The following is a 25,066-nucleotide window of genomic DNA, read 5'->3' as shown; positions in this document are numbered from 1 at the left end:
TATAAATATAAAAAAAGAAATTATCTACCTACCCACAATCTGCTTTATATATATTTACTTTTTATTGTTGAACATGTTTTAAGCCAAACTATTTTGCCTTTTTACAGGATCCGGAGCAGTTGCTTTAGCCCACTTTGATGGCTCTGGGGTTGATGAAGCGGTGTGTGCAATGGTTGCACGTGTGCAGGAGCTTGCCTTAGGCTATCCAGAAGGACGTATTGAATTACAATTAATTGGTGGCTACAAAGATCCACAATCATATGGTGAAGATGTTTTCTACAGCATAATGCGTAAGTTTCAAAGCACACCACCTTCTGCAAAGGTCCTTTATTATGATACATTTTCATTTTGTGTTTGTTAAGGATACAAACTTAAGACTTTAAGTTTCTTTCTTTGTCCAGAAATAGGAAACTTTTTATAATTTTCTCTTATGTTAAAGGTGTTTTTAATAAGTTAAAGAAAAATACTTTTAATTAAATATTTTTTATTTTCTATTGTACTTGAAACTGCAACATTTTCAGTTAAAAACAAAAAACTTAAGAAACTAAATTACAAATAAACTTATGCATCTTAAAATAGTTGAAGGAATATATCTATATAATATACTGTGATGATATATTTTATTATGAAGAAATTATTGGATTTAACTTTAAAAAATTACAAATGAACAATCGTCTCACTCGATTGAAATTATATTCCATCTTTTTATATGTTTATATATGTATATGTGGATATACGTGTATTTTTACAATTTATTTTGACTTTCAAGATGTTTCCACAGTAGGCAAAATTTCTTTTGAATCAAAACATTTTAATTTAATAAACATAATTATAATAAATTAATCATATCTACGATTATAATAATTACAACTTGTTATAGATCTCTAATCTTTAAAATGCAATCTTTCTATACAATCGTCTTCTCTAATAAATAATGTTAAGTTTTATCCTATCCACAAAATTTTATCCTACAGGAGGGACATTAATTTAATTATGTTCATCTAATTCAGTGTGACCAAAGTTCCGTGAATCTAATATTAAACAATCTTCTATGCAGTTCTCAATAGCAATATATCTACATTTCTTCGTAAAACTACTATTATTAAATAATAGGCTTTGGATGCACCCCTACCTAAAAGATCTTTTGTGCGCCTATAGGCCCAACTAAACCAATTCTACACTATTTATGAATCCGTTATTGCTGTTGGCTTAATTTCACCTATTTCATTTGGGACTAAGATCGCGCTTCCAAGGTAGTCAAGTCTACGCCTTGCCGCCGTTCAGGAGTTGCATAGGATATGTTCTGATGTTTCCTTCTCCTCATGACAGATTTGACAGGAATCACTTTATACTGCACCTATAATCTTCATGTGATAATTAAGTCTACAGTGTCCTGTAAGAAGTTCAGCGTAGATTGCAATATCGTTTCTGTTAAGGTTCACGATAGCGTCAACGTTGATGTGTTCAGGATCAGTGAATCTTCTTGACTGCCACATGCCTGTTTGGGCTCACCAGTGTTCAAGTAGATTTTGTTTCTCCCGTTCACGTAATAAGTTATTTGTGAAGGTATTTGTTACCCCGCAAAAGGGTTCTGGATCAATGAAAGGAGTACATGCACCCCTCTTTGCTAGGGAATCTGCTATTTCATTGCCATCATTGTCCCGGTACCCACATAAGAGTAACATAGTTCCTCGATAATAGGGTATTGAAAAGTTCAAAAGCATTTCCAGATTGAATTGATTCAATTTGGATCTTTGATTGGATCTTCGTAAAAATACTCAATCATTACTTAATACTCAATCATTTAATCAAGCATGTTTATGTTGCTTTCGGTAGTATAAACTTTTTTCACAATTTCTATATAGTACATCAGATTTGTGATATACATTCAACTGCTATCAAAGCACTTCTTCAATTGTGTTATACATTTCCACTTATATTTAATAGTAAAAATCTTTTAACTCATTGCAACCCAAACACGCATACAATGTCATTATAACACTACCCCAAGCTACAGGCTTATTTATAGATATATGGTATATAACATCTTTCATGAACCGACATTAGTTCTGGGAGGTTTTATTTCATTTAAGTAGTTCTTTATTCTTATAACTTAATAACTTAATATGAATTAACAAAAAAATTTAATTTACAGAATCATTCCACAAACATCACCTCGAAATTGACTTAACACAGGCCTGTGTTGGAGACTTAAATACCATTGTACGCGGTGACATTAATTTCCCCATCATCTATGGCGTAGGTGTAAATATAAATACCGGTGAAATATTTCCAGCTACTTTCCCAGAGAGAGGTCCAGATAGGCAATTAAGAGATGCACGCATTTTTATGGGAGCACAAACGGTAAATTCTAAATTATTCATATATTATAAAAATGTAATGCAATTAATAAAACAAAATCAATAATATGCGTTGTGGTAACTTTTGCATATATGGTATTTATTGTGATATCATTCTTTAAAAGATACATGATCTTTGACTTCTGTAAAAATATAAGAAACCGAACAATTTTAAATTGTATCAAATACAATTTTAAATTATATATACCATATATATTAAAAAAAACAAATATATATTAAAATGTGTCTTATATATTGAAGGTACTTGATGTATACGACTCTTCTTTGGGAATGCTACGTATTGGCCCATTCAATTATGATCCACTTCGTGGTGTAGATTTATGGCTATCACAAACTGATGAATTTATTTTACAGCATTTATCCTCAAGTCCTGATGTGGAACCACCACACTTTGCTATGCATGTAATTTATTTATTAATTAATTATTTTAAATGTGATATTAAATATACATATTGTACTTTTTATATTGCAGATGCGCGCAACCATTAAATTTATACAAGAGAACCAATTTCCCGCTATTACTGTATTCAGAGATAATCGGCCACGCTATTATAGACGCGATGAAACTACGGGTTACTGGACCATTGTTAGATATTAAATAAAATTAAAACAACAAATTGGAAGCAATTATTTGAAATGTATATAAAAGTAAAATTTGTTGTTTAAATTATTATATTTAAATATTTTAACTGTGAGTGCAGAAAGCCGAAATTTTTAAAATGAATTGAATGTTTTCACACTTTGTTAATTATAAATACATAAATCGAAATGAATTTTTTTGCTTAGTCAATTTTATTGTTATTCTATATTTTGATTTAAAATAAAAATTACATATGAATTAAAGCAATTAAATATAGTCGAAATGTTATGTTAATTATTAACTGATTTAAAATTAATCATAAAATATTATAAGGCATATATTTGACTTCTGAGATAATCTTTATAATATTATTTTAATTTAAACATCAATTTCAAAACGATTTTCTTTTCTACTCATTAACAATATTAAAACATTCTTAATATGGGTCAGTTTTAAAACCATTGCATTTGTAACAGTGAAACATACGTCAATTTATATTGTAGCTGTAGTAACACATTGTGGAAAACGTGAATGGCACTTGATAGTCTACAAAGAAGATCAGTTTTGCAAAGTAGACTTGGCTGGTTCTAGAGCTTTCTTCATTAAATATTACTTCCTTTAAATTTATTTATCTCTAAAAAATACAAAATATACTTAATTAAATTGTATTTTTAATATATCTTTGTGCTATAAACTTTATATCTTTTGGGAGTGCTGAACGGCGCTTAGTCGGCTAGCTCAACAAGTAGCACCGGGATGTAGACCCGGCCGTTCTTAGATCCGTTATCTTTACTGAACAACACACTTTTTACATACTGAATCCCAGTTAGGTTATAATAATACTGCGGAAAAAAAACTCTTGGTAAAGAAAAAATAATGATTTAGTAGTTTGCCATATAATCTGACTCATAATATTTTTGTTACTTGTTATTATAATAAATAATTATTATGTTTTTAATAATTTAAAAAAAATGAAATAAAAATTATATTAACAGTTTCAATCATATTTGACCTGTAGTATTGATAACAATAAACGAATAATTATTACTTATGTGATTTTTCGTGTTTGCTTCACTATTTCAAAATCACCCTACATATATATCGTGAAAGAAACATTATATTCCTGCAAACAAAAAGCGATAGATTTTTGAATTTTTATTGTTTTAATTCAAATATACGTCCATAAAAAGAATCTACTTATATTGAATGAAAATAATTTGCCTTTCAAAAGTGATTAATTTTATAATCGTAATAATTAAATTCATAACATTTTTAAACTTTATTTGTTCCTTGTTTACGTAAAAATGATTTTTAGTTTAAACTAATTGTAAATATTTGCATTGAAAATTAATTTAAATTTCATAAATGATTGGTGATTGATATGTTCATTAATCAAAATAAAGTTACATGTTCTTAAATGCGCCTTAGTAAATGTTAAATCGAAAAATTTGACTTACAACAATTTATTTATCAAATTTTGTTACGTTTCTAAAACAATTAGTAATTACTATGAAATTTATACGAAAATACAACTAAAAAGTATCACTAGTAATGGCTTGGCTTTTAGGTTAATCTTAATGTAATAGTTTGTATACAATTTAGTATATACGAGTATAAACTCATATTTAAAAATAAAAATCTAATTATCATAATTATGTATTCATTTATTTAAATCCTTGCAGTGATTGGAAGCTAAAGAGTCTGTCCTCTCGTAATAAACTGTATAGTCAAAATTAATTAATCAAAGCGAATCAGTGTAAACTGAAGCACGAAAGACACAAGAAAAAACAGTTTTAAATGAAATTGCCACTTTTAAAAATGTTTCTTCATTTTTAAATTACATATAATGAAATTAATAGTTGAAAAAGAAGGTCTTTTGACTTACAGACATTACTCAATTATACGAGTAGTCCTAGAAAAGAACTAAATAGGTTGAAATAGGCAACAAAATGACACAAATTGAGATATATTGAAAGTGGTACTTTCATATCCAGGTAATTATATAATTAAGAAAATTTATCTGCGCCAAAATTGACGAAATTTAAGTTTTTTTATCAAAACAAAAATATAATTGATATATGTCTTTTAGCAATAAATGGGATACTAGCGGAGCACTGTGACCATGATTGATCTTTTGTGCTGCAACAGACCCTAACCAAACAGAAGACATTCCGTCTTCTGAATGAAAGCCAGAATGTCGGCCGTTGAGGACCTCCTAATGTCAGAAGGAGAAAGTAGTTGTCGACCCGGTGACCTCCTCCTGGCCCAGATCAAAGCTGAGCAGCCACAGAGAATGTGACTGTTTAGAAACAAACGACTACGCAATAAATAAGTAATTCAAAGAATAAAATATAAAATTTTTTTAAAAAAAAAACTGAATTCTTCACTTAAAAATTATTAAAAACTAAGAGTTGAACCGCTTTACACGCATAAGCACTGAAGAGCAATAAAATTAGCAATAAAACTACTAATTTGTGCAAAATCGTTAAAAATTAATATCATAATTTCTTAAATATAACATATGTCACCCTGTACATCAATTCCTAATTCCTAGTTCCCACTAAATATTGTTTTTACAACGTTGATATGATTTTGAGTTAGTGGGGTTAAGAAAATCCCAACCGTGTTCGTGGTAATAATAATGTAAAATAAATATAATAATGTAAAATAAATATAATAATGTAACATAATTATAATATTAAAATAAACGAAAATAATTTTAATGCAGAATTAGTTGTTGATGACACATATTTGAAAAAATAAAAATAAAAAATGTTGAGAAATATATCCTAAAATATAATTTTAAAACGTCAACAGAATATATTATTTTTATCATAAAAAACTGGCAAAAAATAATAATTGTTTTTAAGCTTATTTAACTATAAACTATATTTCCTTAAGTGTAAAAGATATATTGCATTATAAAACAGATAGATAACAATGACATATTTTTTTCCTATAAAGACATGGAAATTTATTTTCTAAAATAATAAAAATCAAAAAAGTCGATTTTACAATTTTTTACTTGGTCTTTTTTTATTTCAAAAAAAAAAAACGTTCATTCACAGCGTCCAGCGATGAATAAACTTAAAGCAGGAGGAAAAGCGCACTCTGTGGTTGAATAGCAAATACAATATTTGTATTTGTATGCATTTGTAGCGAATAAATGAATTAAAAATAACAAATTGAGTGCAAAAGCAAATTTTTTCTCTAAAAAAAAAGTTATTTAAAGAAGAAAATATAATATAAAGCAAATGCATACAAAAACCTTGAAAGACAATAAAAAAAGCTTTGCATTGTCATAAAAAGTCAGAAAAAATTTTTTTGTCAAAGTTCCAAAAAATAATTAATTCGTAATAATACCAAAGAGGGAATAAGCGACAAGATTCGTCTTTCGAACAAGCAGGCGAACTTTTCAATAGAAAAGCGCTGTTCCGCGAAGTCTCACCAATTTCAATCTAAAATGTTTCTTCCTTTTTAAATATTCTACAAAATGGTCGATTCACGGTGGCATACATAATAGATGTGTATTCATTTTTTGGAACCAGTACAGTTTTTTAAACTTGGCGAGATTTTTCCTTCTTTAAGGTAAGTCTGTTGAGAGATTTGAACACTTCAGAAATATGCTTCTCAGGGATAGGGACTGTGACAGGCATGCTTTCAGAACACTGAGCATTTATATTGATATTTATTGTATAAAAACCCCATAAGACTTTCTGATATTTTAATATATGTACATAGGTGTGAATAAGAAAATTATTATCTATAATTGCCCACATTTTGTTTAAGAATTATTAGTGCCAAATATAAAATAGTATTTAAAGTGAAGAAATTAAATTAAACTTAAGACATATTATACTTTAGCAAATAATCTTTATTAAAATTATTATATGAAAAAAAAACAAATGGATTATGAATCTATAATTACTATTCTTATGATTTCAATTTTAAAATTAATTCATTTTAGATATAATATTGATATTGATATATTTTTAAAAGAACATATTAAGATAAAAGATAATTTCTTGAAATTTTTTTTAAATTTTTAATTTTTTAAGCAAGTCATCTAATGTATCTGGTTTCTCAGCGAACGCCGATTTTATAAAAGATTTATGTGCAATGCATGAATCTATGATGAACTTAAAATTGGAATTTATTTTTAGTGTTTCTGCATTTCCAATCAGTATCAACATTGATTTAGGTCGCGATATTGTGACATTTAAACGCTAAATAAAATAAATTAATAAATATATATTCTAAAAATTTGATTCCCCAAAGTTACCTTTTCATTAGTTAAGAACCCTAAAGCACGGGTTTTTGATCTGACGAATGACACGATTATAATTGGCTTCTCCGACCCTTGAAAGGTTTCTGGCGAGCCAATAGTAATCTTCGATAAATCATGATCTGCCAAAGCGTTTTTGATTTTTATATATTGCAATTTATATGGTGAAATTATACCAATGTCGTCTTCTGTAATTTTGAAATCTTTGAAATTGATTTTGAGTAAATCCTTCACATAATGTATAACGACATCTATTTCGCGCCAATTATAAATGCTATAAATAAAATAACAAATAAGTAATATATTTATATGTTTTGAGTTTATTATTAATCTAACTTAGTAACTTTCAGTACTCTGGCAAATAATTTTTAAAACTCTCCAATCTACAGAAAAATCGTTTAAGGTTTCTTTTCCGGTTTTCTTAAAATTAATTCATCTTTGTTATTATATACATATGTACTGAAAGAATTATTACTGGAGTAGAAAAATGGAGGACGAATAATTGCATAATAGTAATAGTATATTCCCATTGTCTTCATTAAAGCATTTTATTTGATTTGAGTCGGTAATCAGTTGATTAACCGTACAAAGACCTTTCGTGCTTTTCAACTTAGTTAAAAATAAATTAAGGAAAATTACACTAACAATTTGACATATTTGGTACTTGGAACAAAATGTATATAAACACAAAAAAAAACAAGTTAAACAAATCAAGTCAAAAAAAACAAGTTTTGCATTTTCCTCGTTTTCATTGATCATTTAATAAGTTTTTGCTGAAAATACGAAATTAAATGTTATCTGCTAACAATTGAAATGTAAACAAACAGAAAACAAACTTAGAACTTTCACAGGACTTTCTGACACGTGAAAACTCTTTCACTTACATAAATCAACTAATGTCAATGGAAACGATCAAGTTCTAATTTGATTCATATAAATTGATTTCGCTGCAGTGGGAACTCATATCAAGAAATTTTATTTTGTTTGACAACAATCATTTATTACAGAGCAACTGCGTGAATTGATTCAACTACAGTGACCATTCTTTGGAGGTTAAACCTATTGTTGACCAAGAAACCAAATGCCAAATGTTGTCGATGTTTAATTGAGTAATTATTGAAAACAAAAAGTCAGTCAGCATGGCTCTATAGCGCTCACCATTCACCGTAGCGGCACCTCGTTCGTCATTTCGAAAGAAATAACTGATGATGTCGCCAGCGTGTAAACTGTAACAAACAGCACATTTCTATGACTTGTTGGTGGTTTTAAATCGAAAAGAGTAAAATTATTGCTTGCTCACTAGGCCGATTATGTTGACCCTAAAATAGACAAAGTGAACTATGAAGTTCACGAACAGATTTATTTTTTTGAAAGTAAGTTTCCACAATTTGGAAGCATTGCCCTAGCGCCAAACGATTCATGATGAATTGCCAAACCGTACTGCACAGAAATGTTAACACAGTTTGACAATTTTAGCTGTCAAGCCATAGTTATCGATTTCGATAGTTCTAATGCAGTTAAAATACACCCGATATCTTCTGAGCATACTATCTTCATTATTTGATCAATAATCAGTTCGAGAAAAGTAAATACAGTTAAGTGGTAGTACATTTTGACTATATGGATGGTAGTAGCCTGATAATTTATAGCATTTTAATCATACTAATTAAATTAATTCTTTTATAGCAATGTGTACATATACAGTTTGCATGTTTTGTTCTAAAACCACTTAGGTATTTCACCAAACGAATATATTGCAGTTTAAAAAAATTAGTAGAAGAAGTTTAATATATAATACATATATATATATATATTTTTACCTTGTAGAATTGTTTTCAGTTTCAGCAATTCCATCAACCGAATGAAACAAAATAGGATATTTGGTGTTTGGTAATCTAGACCATTTTTTACATATGAGTTCAACATCTATTTAACATATATACAATATCAAATTGAAGTAATTAAAAATGTATATGAAAATATGAGTACTTACTCTCTTTGGCTAGTGGAAGTAATTGATTGTTATAAAAAAGGTGATTAAATAAGTTTACTATTTCGGGATGAGAACGATAGTTGCGTCGTAAACGTGTTTGAAAGGAGCGATTATAATCTCCGTTGTGATTTACTCGATAGCATGCTGATTTAAGTATACGTTCCATTAATGAAATAGAAAATCCCAAATGTTCTGCGGCTTTTGACTGTAATACTGCGCCCAATTGTTTATGATCACCGGAAAGTATCAAACTTGCATTTGTTGGTAACAAGCCAATAATAGCAAGCAAAGTTTCTGTTTCTGTTGTAGCAGCCGATTCGTCAATAAAAATATGTGTAAAATGAGTTATGGAAGCACTGGTTTCATATTCTTCTAATAATGGTGATTGGGATTCTTGAATATCAATTTTTCCTATGACAGATAATGTACTTATTACAATGCGATATTTCTTGATATCATTTTTGTTTGGAGAGAAGTACTTTGAATGTTAATTAGAATGTTCTTTAAGAAGAAAGCTTGTTTCTTTCTTAAATGATCTTGCATATAAGCGAACAATAGAAAATTCGTCATTATAGTGGAACAGTGCTTTACATAAACGTACCGCTATTTCATCACAAGCGGTATTTGATGCAGCAGTAACCAAAATTTTAGTATTTGGTCGATGTAAATAGAGTTGTAGAATACATTCCACAATTAAAGTTGTCTTTCCCGTTCCTTAAAAATACGTTCAAAATTTTATTTTAAATTTCTTTTTTTTTTAATTACTCACCTGGTGGTCCAAATATTATATATGGTACTTTACATTTGGGCCCCGCTGCTATGGTGCGCACTGCTTGTAATTGTTCAGGATTTTCGTAAATGCTTTCATTAAAAAGTACCAATCTGCATATGTATATACAACTCATGATTATTCTAATAAAATTTTTAAAAAAAATTAGAAATATACCTCTCTTGTGGTATAGCATATATCGGATCAACACCTGCAGGAAAAAAAATACGATCGATGATTTCAATTCGTTCTTTACTCAGTAACTCCAATGCACGATACTGTAGACGAATTGTGAAACGGGATGGACTAAATACTATGGTATACATAGGACTATCGAAACAAATTCCACAGATATCGCGTTTTGATTTTATTGTAAATGTTACTTTTTCTTTCGAGACAGTTAATACTATGCCATAAAATTTTGATTCTTCCATAGCTGACCAAAAATCACAAGGTTTGTCATTGCTACAAATGTATACATCATCATCTACGCAAGGTGCAGTTTGTGTTTGATTTATTCTTCTTTGTTTTGATAGCTTTTTTAATAAAAAAAAAGTTGGATTTAATCAATATAATATTCATACGGAACAGTGTTATTTTTATATTTATTAGTGTTATTTTGTCTAATAATTTTAAGATAATATTTGATAATTGAATAAAACATTGTCGAGAAAATTTTTTCACTTTTTAGAAGCATTTTGTTTGGTCAATATACGCGTATAGCTTTAGGGCCTTGTCCCTTATGTGTTTTTTGTCATTCCTGCGGATGTATCATGTCACTTTGAAGAGTCTTCGGAGAGCCTGACTTTGAGCAACTTATAGCTTCTGGAAAGTAGAGTTGAAAGCTTTGCTATACACGACACATCCGAAGAGAAGTGCCGATCTGATTATCTGGCTGCAGATCAACTTTCTGTTCTTAGCGCTAAGCACGGCAGTACTTTCGCAAAACTTCTTCTTTTGACTTGTATGTGCTTGTGCCAAGTGAACCGCTTATCAAACGTGGTTCCCAGGTATTTGAAGCTGTCCTCCTAATTAATCGCAATTTCACCAACTCTCGCTCTCGGTGAATGCTGCCTATGTTTACAAGCTACAAACAGGGCCTTAGTTTTCCCGTTGTTAATTTTTATTTTCCATTTCTGGAAGAACTCTAGGATGAGATTAACATCCTGGAGTTCACGCACTTATCATGCACTAGATTTGTAACGTTTTATCGCAAAAGTACATCAATACACAGAAATGTATTAATCATGATGAATAATTCTGACAACGCCCATAGATACATAACAAGTAATGTTGAAAATAGTTTAATAAGACTTATTCATGAAGTGAACATTTTTGATGTCTATGATGCAATTCTTCTCACGAAACTGAAGGAATCGAAGATGATACCTACAATAAATATATATAAATAAATAAATAAATATATAAATACATAAAGGATAGAGCCCTGAAATTATTTGCGAAATCTGACAGACTTGCTAACACCGTGTTATCAAATCTCAGAATGGTTACAGGCTCCTCGGGGAGGTATGCGATCTGAGGTCAATTATTGATTAATCTGATGAAGTGATAAATAATAATCCAGTCAAGGCGCAAACAGGAGTTTTGAAGAAACCTCGCAGTTAATAGAAAGTAAAAGTGCTCAGGTGCACTGACTCAACTAGCGTCAGTATAATAATAAATATATATTAATAGATATATGAATATAAAAATTTTTTAGAAAATTATTTTGGATCCAAAGACAGGAACCACATATTTTACATGATATTATTATAGCGAAAATAAGGAATAGGTGAAAATTGCGTTTTAATCAACTGATTTCAAACATTGTAAAGTGTTAAAGGTTCATGAAATATTGCGATTATAATAAATCATCACAGAACTAATACAAAATGCATTTCAGACTAATCGGGATCTTAACTGAAAAAAAATACTCAGTTTTATATCTTATATTAATATTTATTAAAATATCTGCAAAGGAATATTTACCTCCAAAGTATACTTCCACTCAAAAACATCATCCCCATCATCATCCCCATCATCATCCACATATTTTTCCAGGTTTTGTGAATTCATTAATATGTTGTGTTGAATTAAATTGTTATATGGTTTTAAAATCTCCAAATCTTCTAACGTTAATAAATATTTTAAAACTTCACACATATTTTCTCGGGTTAATTGTTTGCCATTAGATATATATGACTCGAACTTTGGAGAAATCTGGCACAAATATTTGATTTGTTGTTCTTCTTTTTTAGAGTATAAAATTTTAAAATCTTCTGAAATGTAAGGTGCCATTTCATATACGAATTTTTGATCCCTGAAACGAAAAGTGCATCGTACAGATTTATAGTTAGGCTAAATTATATATTTTCATTATATTATATACAACAATTTTTTTACTTCACTTACGGTGCTTTTAAATTGAAGCGTTTGAACTGTTTAAAAGAAATAATTTAAAATTTTTTTAAAAAAATACGTCAAAAATAAAAAACTTACTTTAAATGAATCGCAATTAAAGATTGTCGAGTCATCCGATATGTTATTATGCACTATAAATATTTTAATATCTACATTACTGAATAAACATTTTTTGTCAACGTAAAACACCAAATCCATAATAGAAGTATCTATTTTTTTTAATTCCCCAATATCATCACGTTGGACAAAAATATTTTTTATTTTAAAATTCTCACGAATCGTTTTCAAAACAAAACAAACCTTTTTTGAATGTTCACAAAACTTATATCCAAGATATATATCTTGAATATAGGGGACAGAATTGACTATATGCCTGCAAAGAAAAGATTAATTAATATAAACATAATAATATTAATATATTCGAAATTACATTTCAAATAAGATAATTTTAGATGTTTTTTTTTCATTTAATCTAACCTATCTTTATTTATTAATATTTTCTTAAAAAATCCTGAGGATGGAACGGATTATGTTGTGGGATTGGTTCCAAAAGGATTACAATATATAAAAAAGAGAAAAATGTACTAAAATGCATAGAATTAATATATTGAGAAAACAATAGGTCTGTTTCACGAGTTACTAATAGTAATTTTGAGTAACACTGTGTATACACAAGTGCGTTCCACCAGCAAAATTTCGAGTAAATGAGAGTATCTGAGAGAGCGTAACATTCCTGTTGAAATTTTAAAATGCTTTACACAAAGTTGTTCTATGAAAATCTGTATAAAGAGCGTAATTTAGCTGTTTATTTGTGTTACGCTCTCAGTTTGTACTTTACTTGTGTTTTACTCGAGTTTTAGTATGAGTAGCTGGTGGAAGAGATCTAATATAGAAAAGAAAGCGAATTAGCTTACCTTACTTAATTAATTTCTAATTAAGAGAGGTAGGTTAATTATACTTAAAAATAAATCCTTTTTTGCAAAAGCAAAATTGAACCGGAAATCATCACTCAGCAAAATAAAATTTTTTTAGATCCGCTTAGAAGAATTCGAGGGACGGAGGAAAGACTTACTGATAACCATTTTGTCATATTTTAAACAAAAAAAATAATTAACAATAAAAGTTATGCAGATTTCCAAATCTTCCGAGTATCGATAAAGTTATGTATACCAAGAAGAAAGAAATAAAGGACAAACACAAAAATTTATTTTAATTTTATTGAAATTTGGATGACCATACAATGCTGTTTCGAGTATTGCCAAGTACTCTTCATCAGTGGTCTTTGGAATATATTTGGATATATTTTAAATATATTTTATTTCTATTATTACATAATGAATTATTCTTTCAAAGAAAAAGAGTAAAAAATAGGGATCACTATTTAAAATTATATGTTATAGATAATCATAGACAATCTCATAAACCTTTATTTTTAGAAAATTACAAAAATTTAATAAACTTTAAATTAAATATATCAGTTAATTTATATCTAACGAACACTACTGCAGATGTCTACACCAGCTTATAATATATATGTAACTATAATAGAATACAAATATCTAAATAAAAAGATATGACTATTATTATTGATTTCTATGTTAAAATGCTTTTAGTTTAATTAGACAAATTATATTATACCATCATAAAATATTAATAATCAATTATTCTTACTTGTATTTGTATATATATGATTTAGTTTTAATTTTATTTATCTGTTCTTTGAAAATTGTTCCTTTTTCCACATAAGTTAGCGTGCGCAAATTCTTTTTATCATACTTTTCTAAGATAAATTAAGTATATTATTGTTAAATTCAAAAACTATAGTTTTACTTACCAGTTTTTAAATTTTTTTTGCGCAAATACTGGTCAATATAGACTTCGTTTAAGCAAAATTCAGTTATATTTTTTGTAGATTGTTGGAGATACTCACGATTTTGTGAGAGATATGAAGAAAACTGTAAAAAAATAATTAAGTTAAGCAACATAACTTGATAACCACATACGATAGAAAGTTGATATTAAATATAGATGAAAAATAACAAATAGACAAATAATAATAGAAAATAGACAAATAATTTGTAGTGAATCTAAATTATTATTAAAATTATTTAATAAATTTAATTATTTATACTTAACAATCTAATTTTTTAAATGAAAAACTAAATTGGAATAAAGTATGGAATAAAGTATATGTAAAAGCCTATTAATATAAAATCTGAAACTGATCAGATTTCACAATAAAGTTTTTTTTTGAGTTTTCATTTCTTTTGTGTGTACTGAACATTAGTAAAAATATATGTATGTGTGTTTAATAATAATATTTATTATTACTTACAGTGGTTGCTGTTTTGCAAGCCCCTAAAAGTGTTGTTTTTGAAGGTTCCTCCAAATTATTTTGAGATATGAATCTTAAAAAATGTGATTGCATCGTGTCCATCTGCATTTTGTAGCTGTTCTGTTCACAAAGTATATTTTTTTCAAATAAATCATATAAAAACCGTCCGAAGAATTCTATAAAAATATTTAATAATATTATTTCACAACTTTTAGCTAGATTTCAATATATTTTGTTACCACTCGACATTTCTAATATTTGTATAAGACTTTTTAATTTTTTAGAATATGCGACTATATTGCATCAAATATTCTGAATGAATGAGCTGAGAAATTTTGCTGTGCTTTCCCTTTATTTTGTGTATAAAGAAATTGAATATTGAATGCGTCATACACTTATGCATTTGAATTTAGCGAAGAATCGTTAGCTATTGCCAGCATTAACAATACCAAAAGTTGATCAGATCAGCATTTTGGAGAATTTTGGATATATTTTGGATATATTTTTATCATGTTTCATATCTATTTCACAAAGATGAGACTTTAATATGGTATTGGTGCTGATATTTCTGTCTTTTTAATTCATAAAGTTTCGTATATAAATATACTGCGCCCCCTATTAATACATTAATCAGTAATAAAACGTTTCTTTCTATTAACTCCTAGTTTGTTTTACAGTTATAAATAATTCTGAACTAAATTAACGTTTGGCAGAGGTATGTAATATTACATACATACAGTTCCATATTTTTAATCTATATGAATAATAAATAGATTCCAACATAGAGTTCCATATTTTTAATCTATATGATTAATTTATGGATTCCAGCATAGAGTAGACCCATTAAGGCCGTAAAGTAAGGTAAAGTAAATCAAAATTGCACACGGTCTCGAACTCGAATTCGCAAACTGTCTAAATAAATGTTCACAATTCATTATTCAAAATGTGTTTATAATAACTTTATATGTTTAACTTAAATACTAAATGATGTTATTTGTGTTAAAAATAATTAACACATTTTGAGCTGTAGAGCCGTAATGCTATAACGACACGTTTAATTCGTTAGTTTTGCTAGGGTAAGCTCAGTCCTTATCCAATGTTCGTTGCAATTTATTTTTTTCTATTTTACTATACGACTTAAATTACTTTATTCAAAAAATAAATTTAAAAACTTCTAACTAATAAAATATACAAATTAAGATAAAGGATGATCTGTGTTGGCTTTGATGTTGTTTCTAGATTATCGTAATTCTATAATGTGGTCCCCAGTGATCTTTTTTTATTCTCCTGTCGGTGTGGAACGATACTTTCTTCATAAATCTGTAATTTAGAAGGTTTATGCTGGGTACAACCCTGATTATTGCTTATCACAGTTAGAAGGTATAACTGTCATGTTCTACCTGTTAATATGTAAGCCTACTTTGATGCAATTCTAACTACAATGCTACTACTAGTCAAGATGTGTAACAATGTTGACTCAATTCTAAATGCGTTGTTCAGAAAGACGAACCTATACTGTATACTGCATTTTCAAATGTAAGACATAATACATTTTACCCTTTTTTACCGTAGGTGAAAAGCACCAAAAGCCATAATGTGAGTCTTGAATCCACTAAAACCACTGCGTTCAGATGAGGGCTCAGTAATGAATTGCAGAGTGGAGAGCAGTTGGGCTCAGTATTGAGCGAACTCGATTTATCAAAGCCAAAAGAGTAGGTAGAGCGAGAGTAGCAAGAGATAATAGGTACTCGTTTATTCGAAAGACCTAGTAGAGTGGAGGATGAAGGAAAGAAAGTGCCCTTCCTTATAAAATGCGCGCATGTTTATATTGAATCATCCGCTCCAAAGTATAGCGCAATAAAACTTTTGCCAACGTTTGCATTGATTATTTTTGTGTTATGAAATTCAGCACTCTACGGATTTTTGCACAAAAGTTTTCTTGGTTTGACGTTTCTTGAGTCGTTTGCTTGTGTACAAAAATGTTTTAATTTAATGCCGGTAGAGGTAGCTTTAATATATATATATTTTTTTAATATAATAAAATAATTATTTTATTATAAATAAAATAAATATATAAATAGTGAATAAATGAGGTATTCATTTATTTAAATATATTTCTTTATTTATTGTAATTAAAAATTGTAATTTCAGAGGAATTGAAAATGTTGCCGATGCGGTAACGGTGTGATCTTCGGTGAGTTTTATATAAAATACATATATGTATATTAAATAAAAATTAATTTGTTTAATTTTAGATTGCAAATTAATGGTAAATTGAGGGAAATAGTAAATTATATTGGAATGGTAGCAAATGTGAAACCGAACAGTCTTGGTTCGAAATAGTAAAAAGAAGAGTCAGTCTTAAAAAGTTAGTCTAAAAAAGTTAGTCTTAAAGTAGTCTTAGAGCAATCGTCAAAATAGAGACTTAATAATATCGATAAGTCTAAAATAAATAAATGTTTAACTGAACTAAAAGACGGCTTTTACAGTATTTACCAGAATTTTGAGTAGGGTGAATTTGATGAAAATTATGTAAATTAGGTGTTTTTTATTAGATGTTTAATAAATAAATAAATAAATTTGAAAACTTTTATGGAAAAATAATAAATAAGTGAAATAAATATTTACATAAGTGCTGTGCAAAAAATCCCTAAGAAATTTAAATTTACTTTACTTCAATTTACTCGAACTTGCGCACGGTCGTAATATTATAATGCAAATATATTTTGTGATAATTGTAATAATTGTCGTGTTGTTGTTGTATAGTATGTTTATGATATATGTTTATGAAATATGTGCAAATATCCGTCCTTACAGAGTTTATGTCCTTTTAAAGTAACGAAAAGAAACAGAATGACTATTGTTAAACGGTTTGATAAAGACCAGCATTTATTCGAAATGTGTTATCTCTTATCATACGATCATTAAACATTATTAATATATAAAATATAAAAAATAAAAATAAAAGAATAATAATTGGTTAAAATAAATTTTATTAATTTAATTATTAATGAACTTTTATAAACTATTTCATTAAATAGAAATTAGAAAAAAAAACTTCAACCTATTAAAATATAACATTAATAATGCAAAATATTTTGAACCATTTTGCGTCGTAGTATAAAATCACTAAATTAAGTACTTGCGAGCTGCTTTAGAATTTATATACTTTGACTGATATCCTGGGTTCTAGTTGCAGCGCCGTTGTTCTTCTAGGCAGAACTGGCACTGTTGTTCAGAATCAATTACTTTGATTTCGGGTATGTTATTACCACAACACTTATTTGAATTGTCATCCACTTCATCTAGGAGAAGACAGCGTACATTCGGTGGACATTTCTAGCGGAAAGAAATATTAAGTATTAAAATCAAGAAGTTTTTAAAAACCTATGTTAGTTACCACAACAACAAGATTTTGGTCATCATCTGCATAATTGTCGGGACCGTCACAATCATCCATACATTGATTTCTTATAATATATTTTGTCATACAACAAAGTATGATCTAAAATGCAGATAAAATTTGATTGCGTTATTGGCTCAAATGTTCAAAAATAAATTGAAAATATAACTCACATCCAGTTTAAATGCGACAATCATAAGACCCAACAAAGTATATAAAATTCGCCACATATTGTTCGCAAAAATCGGCAAACATCCGTAAGTATTTATTTGACCTATACTTAATGCAGGTATTTCACCCCCACTGCCAGGGTGAGGAACATAATTCTGGTAGCACGTGCTGCAATCGTGTTTACAGCATGCATAAGGCGCCAGAATTGTATCTCTAGTATTGAAAAAAAATAATATTTAGTTTTATAATATTTAATAGCCAAGTGAAAAATATATCGTACTTGCTAATACCAGAACAACTGCCCTGATCAGAAGTTTGCAATTCTTGTGGCATCCAAGAGGCCTTCATCCAGTCCTTATAACTATGCACACCACAACATTCTTTATAATATTGTAAACTGTCCCACATTAACTTCCATTCTGGACATGTATAATACAGATCAATTCCCTTTAATAACGATGTCTCTGCTAGGTTCTCCAACGAATCCGCACAACTAAACAATGAATAAATTGACCCAAAACCACAAAAAACAATCAAAAATGTAAAAAATATCCAGAGGTGCAGCAGAAGCTCGACATTTGGAGTATACTTCCGTTTCCACAAACGTCTCCACATAAAAATGCTAAAAAAATATGTTATGATTAGTTGTGTTCCAAGTAAGTAAGTGTTGAATAATTGTCCTGTGAGTAATTTGCATTCTTTTTCACCGAGATAGCCACCGAGTATTCGGTGATAGATTAACGTCAGAGCCACTATTAAAATGCCCAACAACACTTCCGCAATTAAAATAGTTGTGACATATACTCGTGCTCTACAAAACGGTTCACGCATTTGTACATTTTTTTTCAATTGTAAGTTCAACTCTCAAATAGAACCAATTTTTGAACTGAAAAAAAATATTATTTATATTGAAATTTTTTAAAAAATTATTTTTGACATAAAACTGTATTTATAATGTTTACTTTAGTTTTGATATATTAATTACTTTAATTCACTCAATTTCAATGATGATCTATTTTGTGGTTCTGAAACAAAATGTAAATAAAAAATAGTTTTGGTTGAGATTTGAAAAGTACTTACATTTCTAATGTATTGACTGGACTTTGATATTATTCAATACTGATATCTTACAGTATTTGAATCGTTTGATGTAAGTTTCAATGAATTATCGGCATTTAATTGGTAACAGTTCGGCCATTATTTGACGAATATTAACTCTTAAACCGTTAAGAGCTTGAGGATTGTCCGCATAAACAAAATCAGTGATGCCAATAATTCACGCGATGATATCAGTGGTTCATTAATATCATCAAACAATGAAAGAACAAATCCGAGAATTCCTCATGCAGTAGCGAAAACAGGGCATGTTATGTGGATTGTAGAATCATCTATAAAATTTTTTTTTAATTGTTCTCCCCCACATTTTTCTGGACTATAGAGTTTCGTTGGATAAACAAAACTCTATTAGGAAACTTAATAACTTTTGCTTATGATATTTCACACGAAAATTTTTAAAATTTACAGATGAAGTCTACTAACGTATTTTTGCTCTATATGAAAGCTAGTATTTACTTAGAACCAGGCTACGGCTTCTTATATATAACTGAGTTGGAATGAGTACATATGCTGAATGTTTAAAATTTAAAATTTTTAAGTAAATTTAGAATTACAAACGCACGTTTTATTATTCACAGCCTGTTGTAAACACCAGATTTTGTACTGCTAGTCGACACAATATTTTTGAACTATTCAATTTATTTATTTCATCTGTACATACGCTCTTGCACAGGTGGAAAGATTACTGTACAAGATTAAAGATTCAGATTGCTGAAATTATTTTTCATTCTTAGTTTTAATAAATTTATTTTGATCCCCACATTTTTACACTATATTTGTTATTTCTAACTGAATGATATTGCATCTGTTCATAATGTAAATTAGGTATTTAATATATGTATTTACGATTATTCAATTTATTACAAAGGATCTAATTGATCTTATTCTGGTACAAGTATATCGTATTTATGAAAGCGCAAATGATACCTGACTTCGCTGGTAAATTGGACGATTCATGCATAATTTATACTTCGAAATGTTTCTTATATATGAAAATATATAAAAAAAAATTCAATTGACTGCTTGAAACAGTTATGCTGCGGTTACATCGCATACGAATTTTGCCTTGCGTGATCGTATGGACAATTCAAAAGTATGTAGGCCGTGTGCGAGTTTGAGTAAATTGATGCTAAATTGAGGGAAATTGTAATTTATGTTGGTGTGACAGTAAATGTTGGTATTTACCAGAATTTCGAGTAGGGTAAATTAGATAAAAATTAGACTAAAAACTCTCATGCAAACATTTGATTAAACAAAACATGTATATTTTTTGAACTTATTTCAATTAAAAAATAAATGTTGGCAGCCCTAACGATCACCATCAGCTGTCATAATATAATATCGATAATATTCTTTAAATTTACATTAAAAGACCGGCTAAATTGTTGATTTTATAAACAAATAAATGTATGTGTAATTGATTTCGAAGAACAATAGTACAATTAATTTAAGTTTAAAAATAAATGTGGAATCCTTATAAAATACCGACAAGAAAATACTCACAAAATCTGCAACACCACCTTACGGATCGTGAATCTGGTTATAAGCGACGTCATATACGCTCCACTCCCTGTTCAGACTATTTATACTTCGAGCGTGAATTTCATAAGAGCATTTTGCCAAATTTAACAATACAAAATGTTGATAGGCCGTTAGGTTTTATACGCAAATTTTCGCCAAATGGAAAACTATTGTTAAGTTTTTCAAACGATAAGCGCTCACTAGAAGTTTGGAAATATGCAGGAGTTGGACATGCGGCTGAACTCTTTAAAAATGAACAAGGCGAATGCATAACGGCTGCAGATCAATCTCTAGAATCGTTGCGAATTCGACAAGAAGTATTCAAACGTTTATTTACTTTACGCTCCCGTATACATTTTGGCAGTAGTGTAACTCATACATATGGACAGCTGAATCGTGAATTTAGCATTTTCTTAGAGAATGGTCGTTATGTACTACTAGCGGCAGTAACTTCCTCGCATGATGAACTACCTTTTAGAATAATATTTACATATCCTGATATATACCCAGATTGTTCGTTATGTAATTATACATTTTTCTTGGTTGATCTTGAAAAGGATTGCGTAGTAGATACATTGCTCTATAATAAAGATCACATAATGTTATCGCATCATCACGGAGTATCTGTTTATAACCATACTATAGCAATTCTATCTAAACTTAGGCAATGTATTGAAGTAGTGGAATTAGTTAACGGAAAATTAGTGCGCTTACAGACAATTGGTCCTTTCGCAAACGATATGGACGAGGCTCGTGTGCCTATTCCAGATTGTGTATACATGGGCGCTTTACCTTTAACACATTTGAAACAACGTATCCTTGCGCACATATATACCAATATTTTTAAAATAGAGAGTGCACATTTAAGAAAACGCAAATTGCTAGAATTCTACAAATTTTTTCAAACTGTACGTACACACATATTCTATGTCAATAAATAAATACATTCTCCTCTAACTTTCAATTTGCTTGCTATAGAAAATGTATTGTTTTTATTTTTTGCAGTACGAAGATATGGTCATTTTAAAAATGCAACTACTTGACGTGGATCATCTGTTAATACGTTACGAAAAACGTCCTAGAAATGTAAATGTTCAAGATTTCAAATTATATGTATTTTATTGTATATCAAAGTGTGCAGTGATGAGAGTATTTTCAAGATCTTCAATTGAATTGCTATATCTGTTGCGAAATTTCTGCGATAACTTTCGTAATGTGCGATCGCTGCAATCTTTGGATTCATCGTCCTCATCTAGTAACAATGCTTATTACCGTGCTGCTTTCAATAAGTACAGAATAAATAATTTGATATTTTTGAACAAAAAAATCTTATAAATTTTGTATTTTCATGTTAACATTTCAGTGCAATAGCATCTGTAAATGGCGGAGTTGCGGAAGCTGCAATGCGTTTTAATCCAACATTGCCAATTAGTTCACAAAGCTTTTCTACCGCCCAATATCTTGATTATAATTTATTTTGTTATGATGATCAATTGATATCGGCTTTGGAGCGTCCGAAACTTTGCAGCAGAGAGCCAATTCGTTTCACGGATCGCGATACAAATATAACAAAATTTCGATTATTTTTAGAAACTAGTGTGGACTTACGTCCAAATCATCAACTTGTGACATTTATATTTCATCCATTTGAACCTTTTATTATAAGTGTGCAAAAGCTTTACACGCGTTATGTTACAAATTTTCACATATACAATCAATCCACTATTGTGACACAATAGATCAGTACTTATACTACTATTCAATTTATAATGTAGTTAATGTATATATTAATTTCTGACGTTGTAATAATTGTATAATGGATAGTTTCTAATAAGTCTAAATTTCGTTTTCGAATATAATTCAAAAGAAATATCCAATAAAAATTAATCATTTGATATTTTATATAAAGTTATTAAGTTATTAATGAGTATATATAGTTATGATATTTATTTGTTTATAGAAAATTGTTCTTGCAATAGGGAATGTGAAATATGGTGATATATGTCTCACTCAATAAACGTATATTGATATAAAATAATAACCTCTTGGTAGAATCATTGTATACTGAACAATAACATTAAAAAAAAGAATTTATTTTTATTGCGTGTATGCTAAATATCCGGATTCCTTTATTGTTTATATGATCCATCAGATTTTCATTATTTAAAACGAACATTTATTTTACTCGTTATAAAGAATTTTGTTCTACCAAAATGTAACAATATTACGAATAAAATAAAAATGTTAGTCAAAAATAAAATATAAGTATTTAATCCTTAGTGGTATCGCTGGTTATTTTGAAAGTATCAACATTATCAAAAAGATTCAGCAACTCAAGCTCCTTGCGTTTGATACGTTCTTTAATGTTGGTAATGGACTCAACTTTGGGCATTTCTTTGGCAAAGAATTCATCCATTGATTTCATAAGTCTAACAAGATTTAATAAAATAGAATAAAAATTTTATTAGATATACTTAATTGAGTATAACATTTTCATTTTTTGTATTAAATATTTTAAAAGATAAATATATTTATCAATTTATAAATGAATTACTTTTTATCCATCTCTAGCGCTTCACGAGGTTTACGTGTACGCCTTGTAACGCATGCCTTCTCCAGAAAATCCTTTAAATCAGTAAGGTGTTGTTCCTGTTTTTCGGAATGCTCTTCAAATTTACGTTTCACCTTAAGTAGTGCCCGCTTCTTTGCCTCCCTACGATCTCTTTCAATTTCAATAACAACATTCCTTGATGGTAGAATATACTTGACTTCACCAACAATTAAACTATGATTTAAAATTTCAGCTTTGTTAGTTTGTATACCCTTTTCAACAAGTTCTGCATATTGACGTGAATGAGGAAGCGTGTGCCCGTAGGGATAGTGATACGGCACCGGTTGAGCATCTCTGCTGGGCAACTGGTTACGTGATGCAGTACGATGACGTGATGTTGGTGCAGGCAACATTAGATTTTTAGCTATTGGAGGAGGATTAGGCATTTGTTGTCTTCTCTTCTCCGATAACTTAGCAGCAATAGCCGAATTACGTTTATTGAGCGAATAATTTGATGAAACTACTTCTGCGGTTGGTTGCTTCATTGGGTGTGATTTAGCTGCAATAGTTTCTTTACGTAGTTCAACATACCTACCACGAGCACGTTTTAATATATCCTTCTTGTCAGGATACTTCATTTTAGGTTGCGGTGCCGTAGTTAGACAAATACCGTTATGGGCAAATACGGCACTAGAAATTTCCTTAGCTGTTTGTTTCTTAATCGACATTAGTTTCGCGTTTTGTGCTTTAGTCTTATTCACTGGCGAGTACATTTTTGAATTTGGTGAATCCTTTTTGAAAAATCTTTAGCTGTTCAATTAATAATTTAAAATTTTACTGTTATAATTTTAATGTTAGTTATTGCAAATGTTTTTGTTAAAAATTTTACATGTTTCAATCAAACCAACAGTAACTTTATAATTTGAAAATAAAAGTTAAATTAAGTTAGAGAAAATGCAATGAATCCTATGATTAGTTGAATGGTTATATATCTCTGAAAAAAAAAAATTATATATTCAAACGTATGTATGAAATAATTTATTTAGCACTGATATATAAATGTTATAATAGTACCATTTTTCGGGACATGAAAAATGTAAATAATGATGTTAAAGATTCTTTTCAAATGTTTTTCATATGCATAAGTATCAGTAATAGATTATGTTGGAAAGGAATGGATTAGCAACCGTATGCAGCATAAATGAAAGAACACTTTAATAGAAGAAGTCTTAAGCTTCTGTGTACGCTGTTTTTTGAACACGCGACTACTTAATATATGTAATAGGAAACACACCTGATAAGTTAATAAATTTGGCTATGCTTTTAAATTTACAAAATTAAAACTCTGCCAGAGGAGGTAAAGGGATTTTAAAGATTTTGAATCTTCTCTGTTGAATTACAATTTTTCGTCATGGGTAGAGCTACGACCCTGCTAAAAATTGTTAGAAATTAAACTACTTTAGTTTGAAGCAACTGACTGATGTGAAATATGCTGAATATGGATTGAGTATTGTGATCTGATAACTATCTTTAGTTACTT

The 25,066-nt window shown here is 29.0% G+C and overlaps 6 protein-coding genes across 6 annotated transcripts in view; 2 read left to right on the top strand and 4 right to left on the bottom strand.

Moving 5' to 3' along the window:
* The window catches only part of LOC119687204 (protein N-terminal asparagine amidohydrolase-like), a 16,675-nt gene extending 13,634 nt beyond the window's left edge, over positions 1-3,041 (top strand). Inside the window, exons 3-6 of the mRNA XM_038101457.1 lie at positions 108-290; positions 2,156-2,364; positions 2,622-2,783; positions 2,854-3,041. Coding sequence (XP_037957385.1) covers positions 108-290; positions 2,156-2,364; positions 2,622-2,783; positions 2,854-2,979 — 680 coding nt within the window. The 3' untranslated portion in view covers positions 2,980-3,041. The remainder of the gene's footprint in view (positions 1-107; positions 291-2,155; positions 2,365-2,621; positions 2,784-2,853) is intronic.
* Positions 3,042-6,998: 3,957 nt separating this feature from the next.
* On the bottom strand, positions 6,999-9,722 carry LOC119687203 (putative helicase mov-10-B.1). The gene is made up of 4 exons (XM_038101456.1): positions 9,240-9,722; positions 9,067-9,172; positions 7,244-7,520; positions 6,999-7,187 (listed from the first exon to the last, which is right to left on the bottom strand). Exons 1-4 carry the CDS (start codon positions 9,403-9,405, stop codon positions 6,999-7,001), a joined length of 738 nt encoding a protein of 245 aa, XP_037957384.1. The 5' UTR covers positions 9,406-9,722.
* LOC119689819 lies at positions 9,541-12,796 on the bottom strand. The gene is made up of 6 exons (XM_038104726.1): positions 12,508-12,796; positions 12,421-12,446; positions 11,998-12,328; positions 10,186-10,544; positions 10,009-10,121; positions 9,541-9,953 (listed from the first exon to the last, which is right to left on the bottom strand). The coding sequence occupies exons 1-6, from the start codon at positions 12,625-12,627 to the stop codon at positions 9,727-9,729; spliced, it is 1,176 nt and encodes a 391-aa protein (XP_037960654.1). The 5' UTR covers positions 12,628-12,796; the 3' UTR covers positions 9,541-9,726.
* Positions 12,797-17,879: 5,083 nt separating this feature from the next.
* On the bottom strand, positions 17,880-19,382 carry LOC119689672. The gene is made up of 5 exons (XM_038104551.1): positions 19,324-19,382; positions 18,619-19,224; positions 18,341-18,551; positions 18,165-18,269; positions 17,880-18,103 (listed from the first exon to the last, which is right to left on the bottom strand). The coding sequence occupies exons 2-5, from the start codon at positions 19,167-19,169 to the stop codon at positions 17,954-17,956; spliced, it is 1,017 nt and encodes a 338-aa protein (XP_037960479.1). The 5' UTR covers positions 19,170-19,224; positions 19,324-19,382; the 3' UTR covers positions 17,880-17,953.
* Positions 19,383-20,795: 1,413 nt separating this feature from the next.
* On the top strand, positions 20,796-22,740 carry LOC119662400 (DET1 homolog). Its single transcript, XM_038072005.1, has 3 exons — positions 20,796-21,883; positions 21,981-22,264; positions 22,339-22,740. Exons 1-3 carry the CDS (start codon positions 20,918-20,920, stop codon positions 22,712-22,714), a joined length of 1,626 nt encoding a protein of 541 aa, XP_037927933.1. The 5' UTR covers positions 20,796-20,917; the 3' UTR covers positions 22,715-22,740.
* A 332-nt stretch (positions 22,741-23,072) lies between these two features.
* LOC119689161 lies at positions 23,073-24,373 on the bottom strand. The gene is made up of 2 exons (XM_038103927.1): positions 23,530-24,373; positions 23,073-23,404 (listed from the first exon to the last, which is right to left on the bottom strand). Exons 1-2 carry the CDS (start codon positions 24,297-24,299, stop codon positions 23,245-23,247), a joined length of 930 nt encoding a protein of 309 aa, XP_037959855.1. The 5' UTR covers positions 24,300-24,373; the 3' UTR covers positions 23,073-23,244.
* Positions 24,374-25,066: the final 693 nt, after the last annotated feature.

This window comes from Teleopsis dalmanni, chromosome X (assembly GCF_002237135.1).
Source record: "Teleopsis dalmanni isolate 2A chromosome X, ASM223713v2, whole genome shotgun sequence".
NCBI lineage: Eukaryota > Metazoa > Arthropoda > Insecta > Diptera > Diopsidae > Teleopsis > Teleopsis dalmanni.
This window is presented reverse-complemented; position numbering and strand designations above follow the sequence as displayed.

Excerpts from the sequence above, each read along its gene's own strand:
- LOC119689161 (XM_038103927.1), bottom strand. The coding sequence starts at position 24,299 with ATGTACTCGCCAGTGAATAAGACTAAAGCACAAAACGCGAAACTAATG. Across the intron at positions 23,405-23,529 it reads GCGCTAGAGATGGATAAAAA|ACTTATGAAATCAATGGATG; the intron begins GTAATTCATTTA and ends AAATCTTGTTAG.
- LOC119689819 (XM_038104726.1), bottom strand. The coding sequence starts at position 12,627 with ATGGATTTGGTGTTTTACGTTGACAAAAAATGTTTATTCAGTAATGTA. Across the intron at positions 12,447-12,507 it reads TTAATTGCGATTCATTTAAA|TTCAAACGCTTCAATTTAAA; the intron begins GTAAGTTTTTTA and ends TCTTTTAAACAG. Across the intron at positions 10,545-11,997 it reads AGTGGAAGTATACTTTGGAG|CTATCAAAACAAAGAAGAAT; the intron begins GTAAATATTCCT and ends TTATTAAAAAAG.
- LOC119689672 (XM_038104551.1), bottom strand. The coding sequence starts at position 19,169 with ATGCGTGAACCGTTTTGTAGAGCACGAGTATATGTCACAACTATTTTA. Across the intron at positions 18,270-18,340 it reads TTGTCGCATTTAAACTGGAT|ATCATACTTTGTTGTATGAC; the intron begins GTGAGTTATATT and ends TCTGCATTTTAG. Across the intron at positions 18,104-18,164 it reads ACCAAAATCTTGTTGTTGTG|AAATGTCCACCGAATGTACG; the intron begins GTAACTAACATA and ends TCTTTCCGCTAG.
- LOC119687203 (XM_038101456.1), bottom strand. The coding sequence starts at position 9,405 with ATGGAACGTATACTTAAATCAGCATGCTATCGAGTAAATCACAACGGA. Across the intron at positions 9,173-9,239 it reads ACTTCCACTAGCCAAAGAGA|ATGTTGAACTCATATGTAAA; the intron begins GTAAGTACTCAT and ends TATGTTAAATAG. Across the intron at positions 7,188-7,243 it reads GGTTCTTAACTAATGAAAAG|CGTTTAAATGTCACAATATC; the intron begins GTAACTTTGGGG and ends TATTTTATTTAG.
- LOC119662400 (XM_038072005.1), top strand. The coding sequence starts at position 20,918 with ATGTGGAATCCTTATAAAATACCGACAAGAAAATACTCACAAAATCTG. Across the intron at positions 21,884-21,980 it reads TCTACAAATTTTTTCAAACT|TACGAAGATATGGTCATTTT; the intron begins GTACGTACACAC and ends TATTTTTTGCAG. Across the intron at positions 22,265-22,338 it reads TACCGTGCTGCTTTCAATAA|TGCAATAGCATCTGTAAATG; the intron begins GTACAGAATAAA and ends TTAACATTTCAG.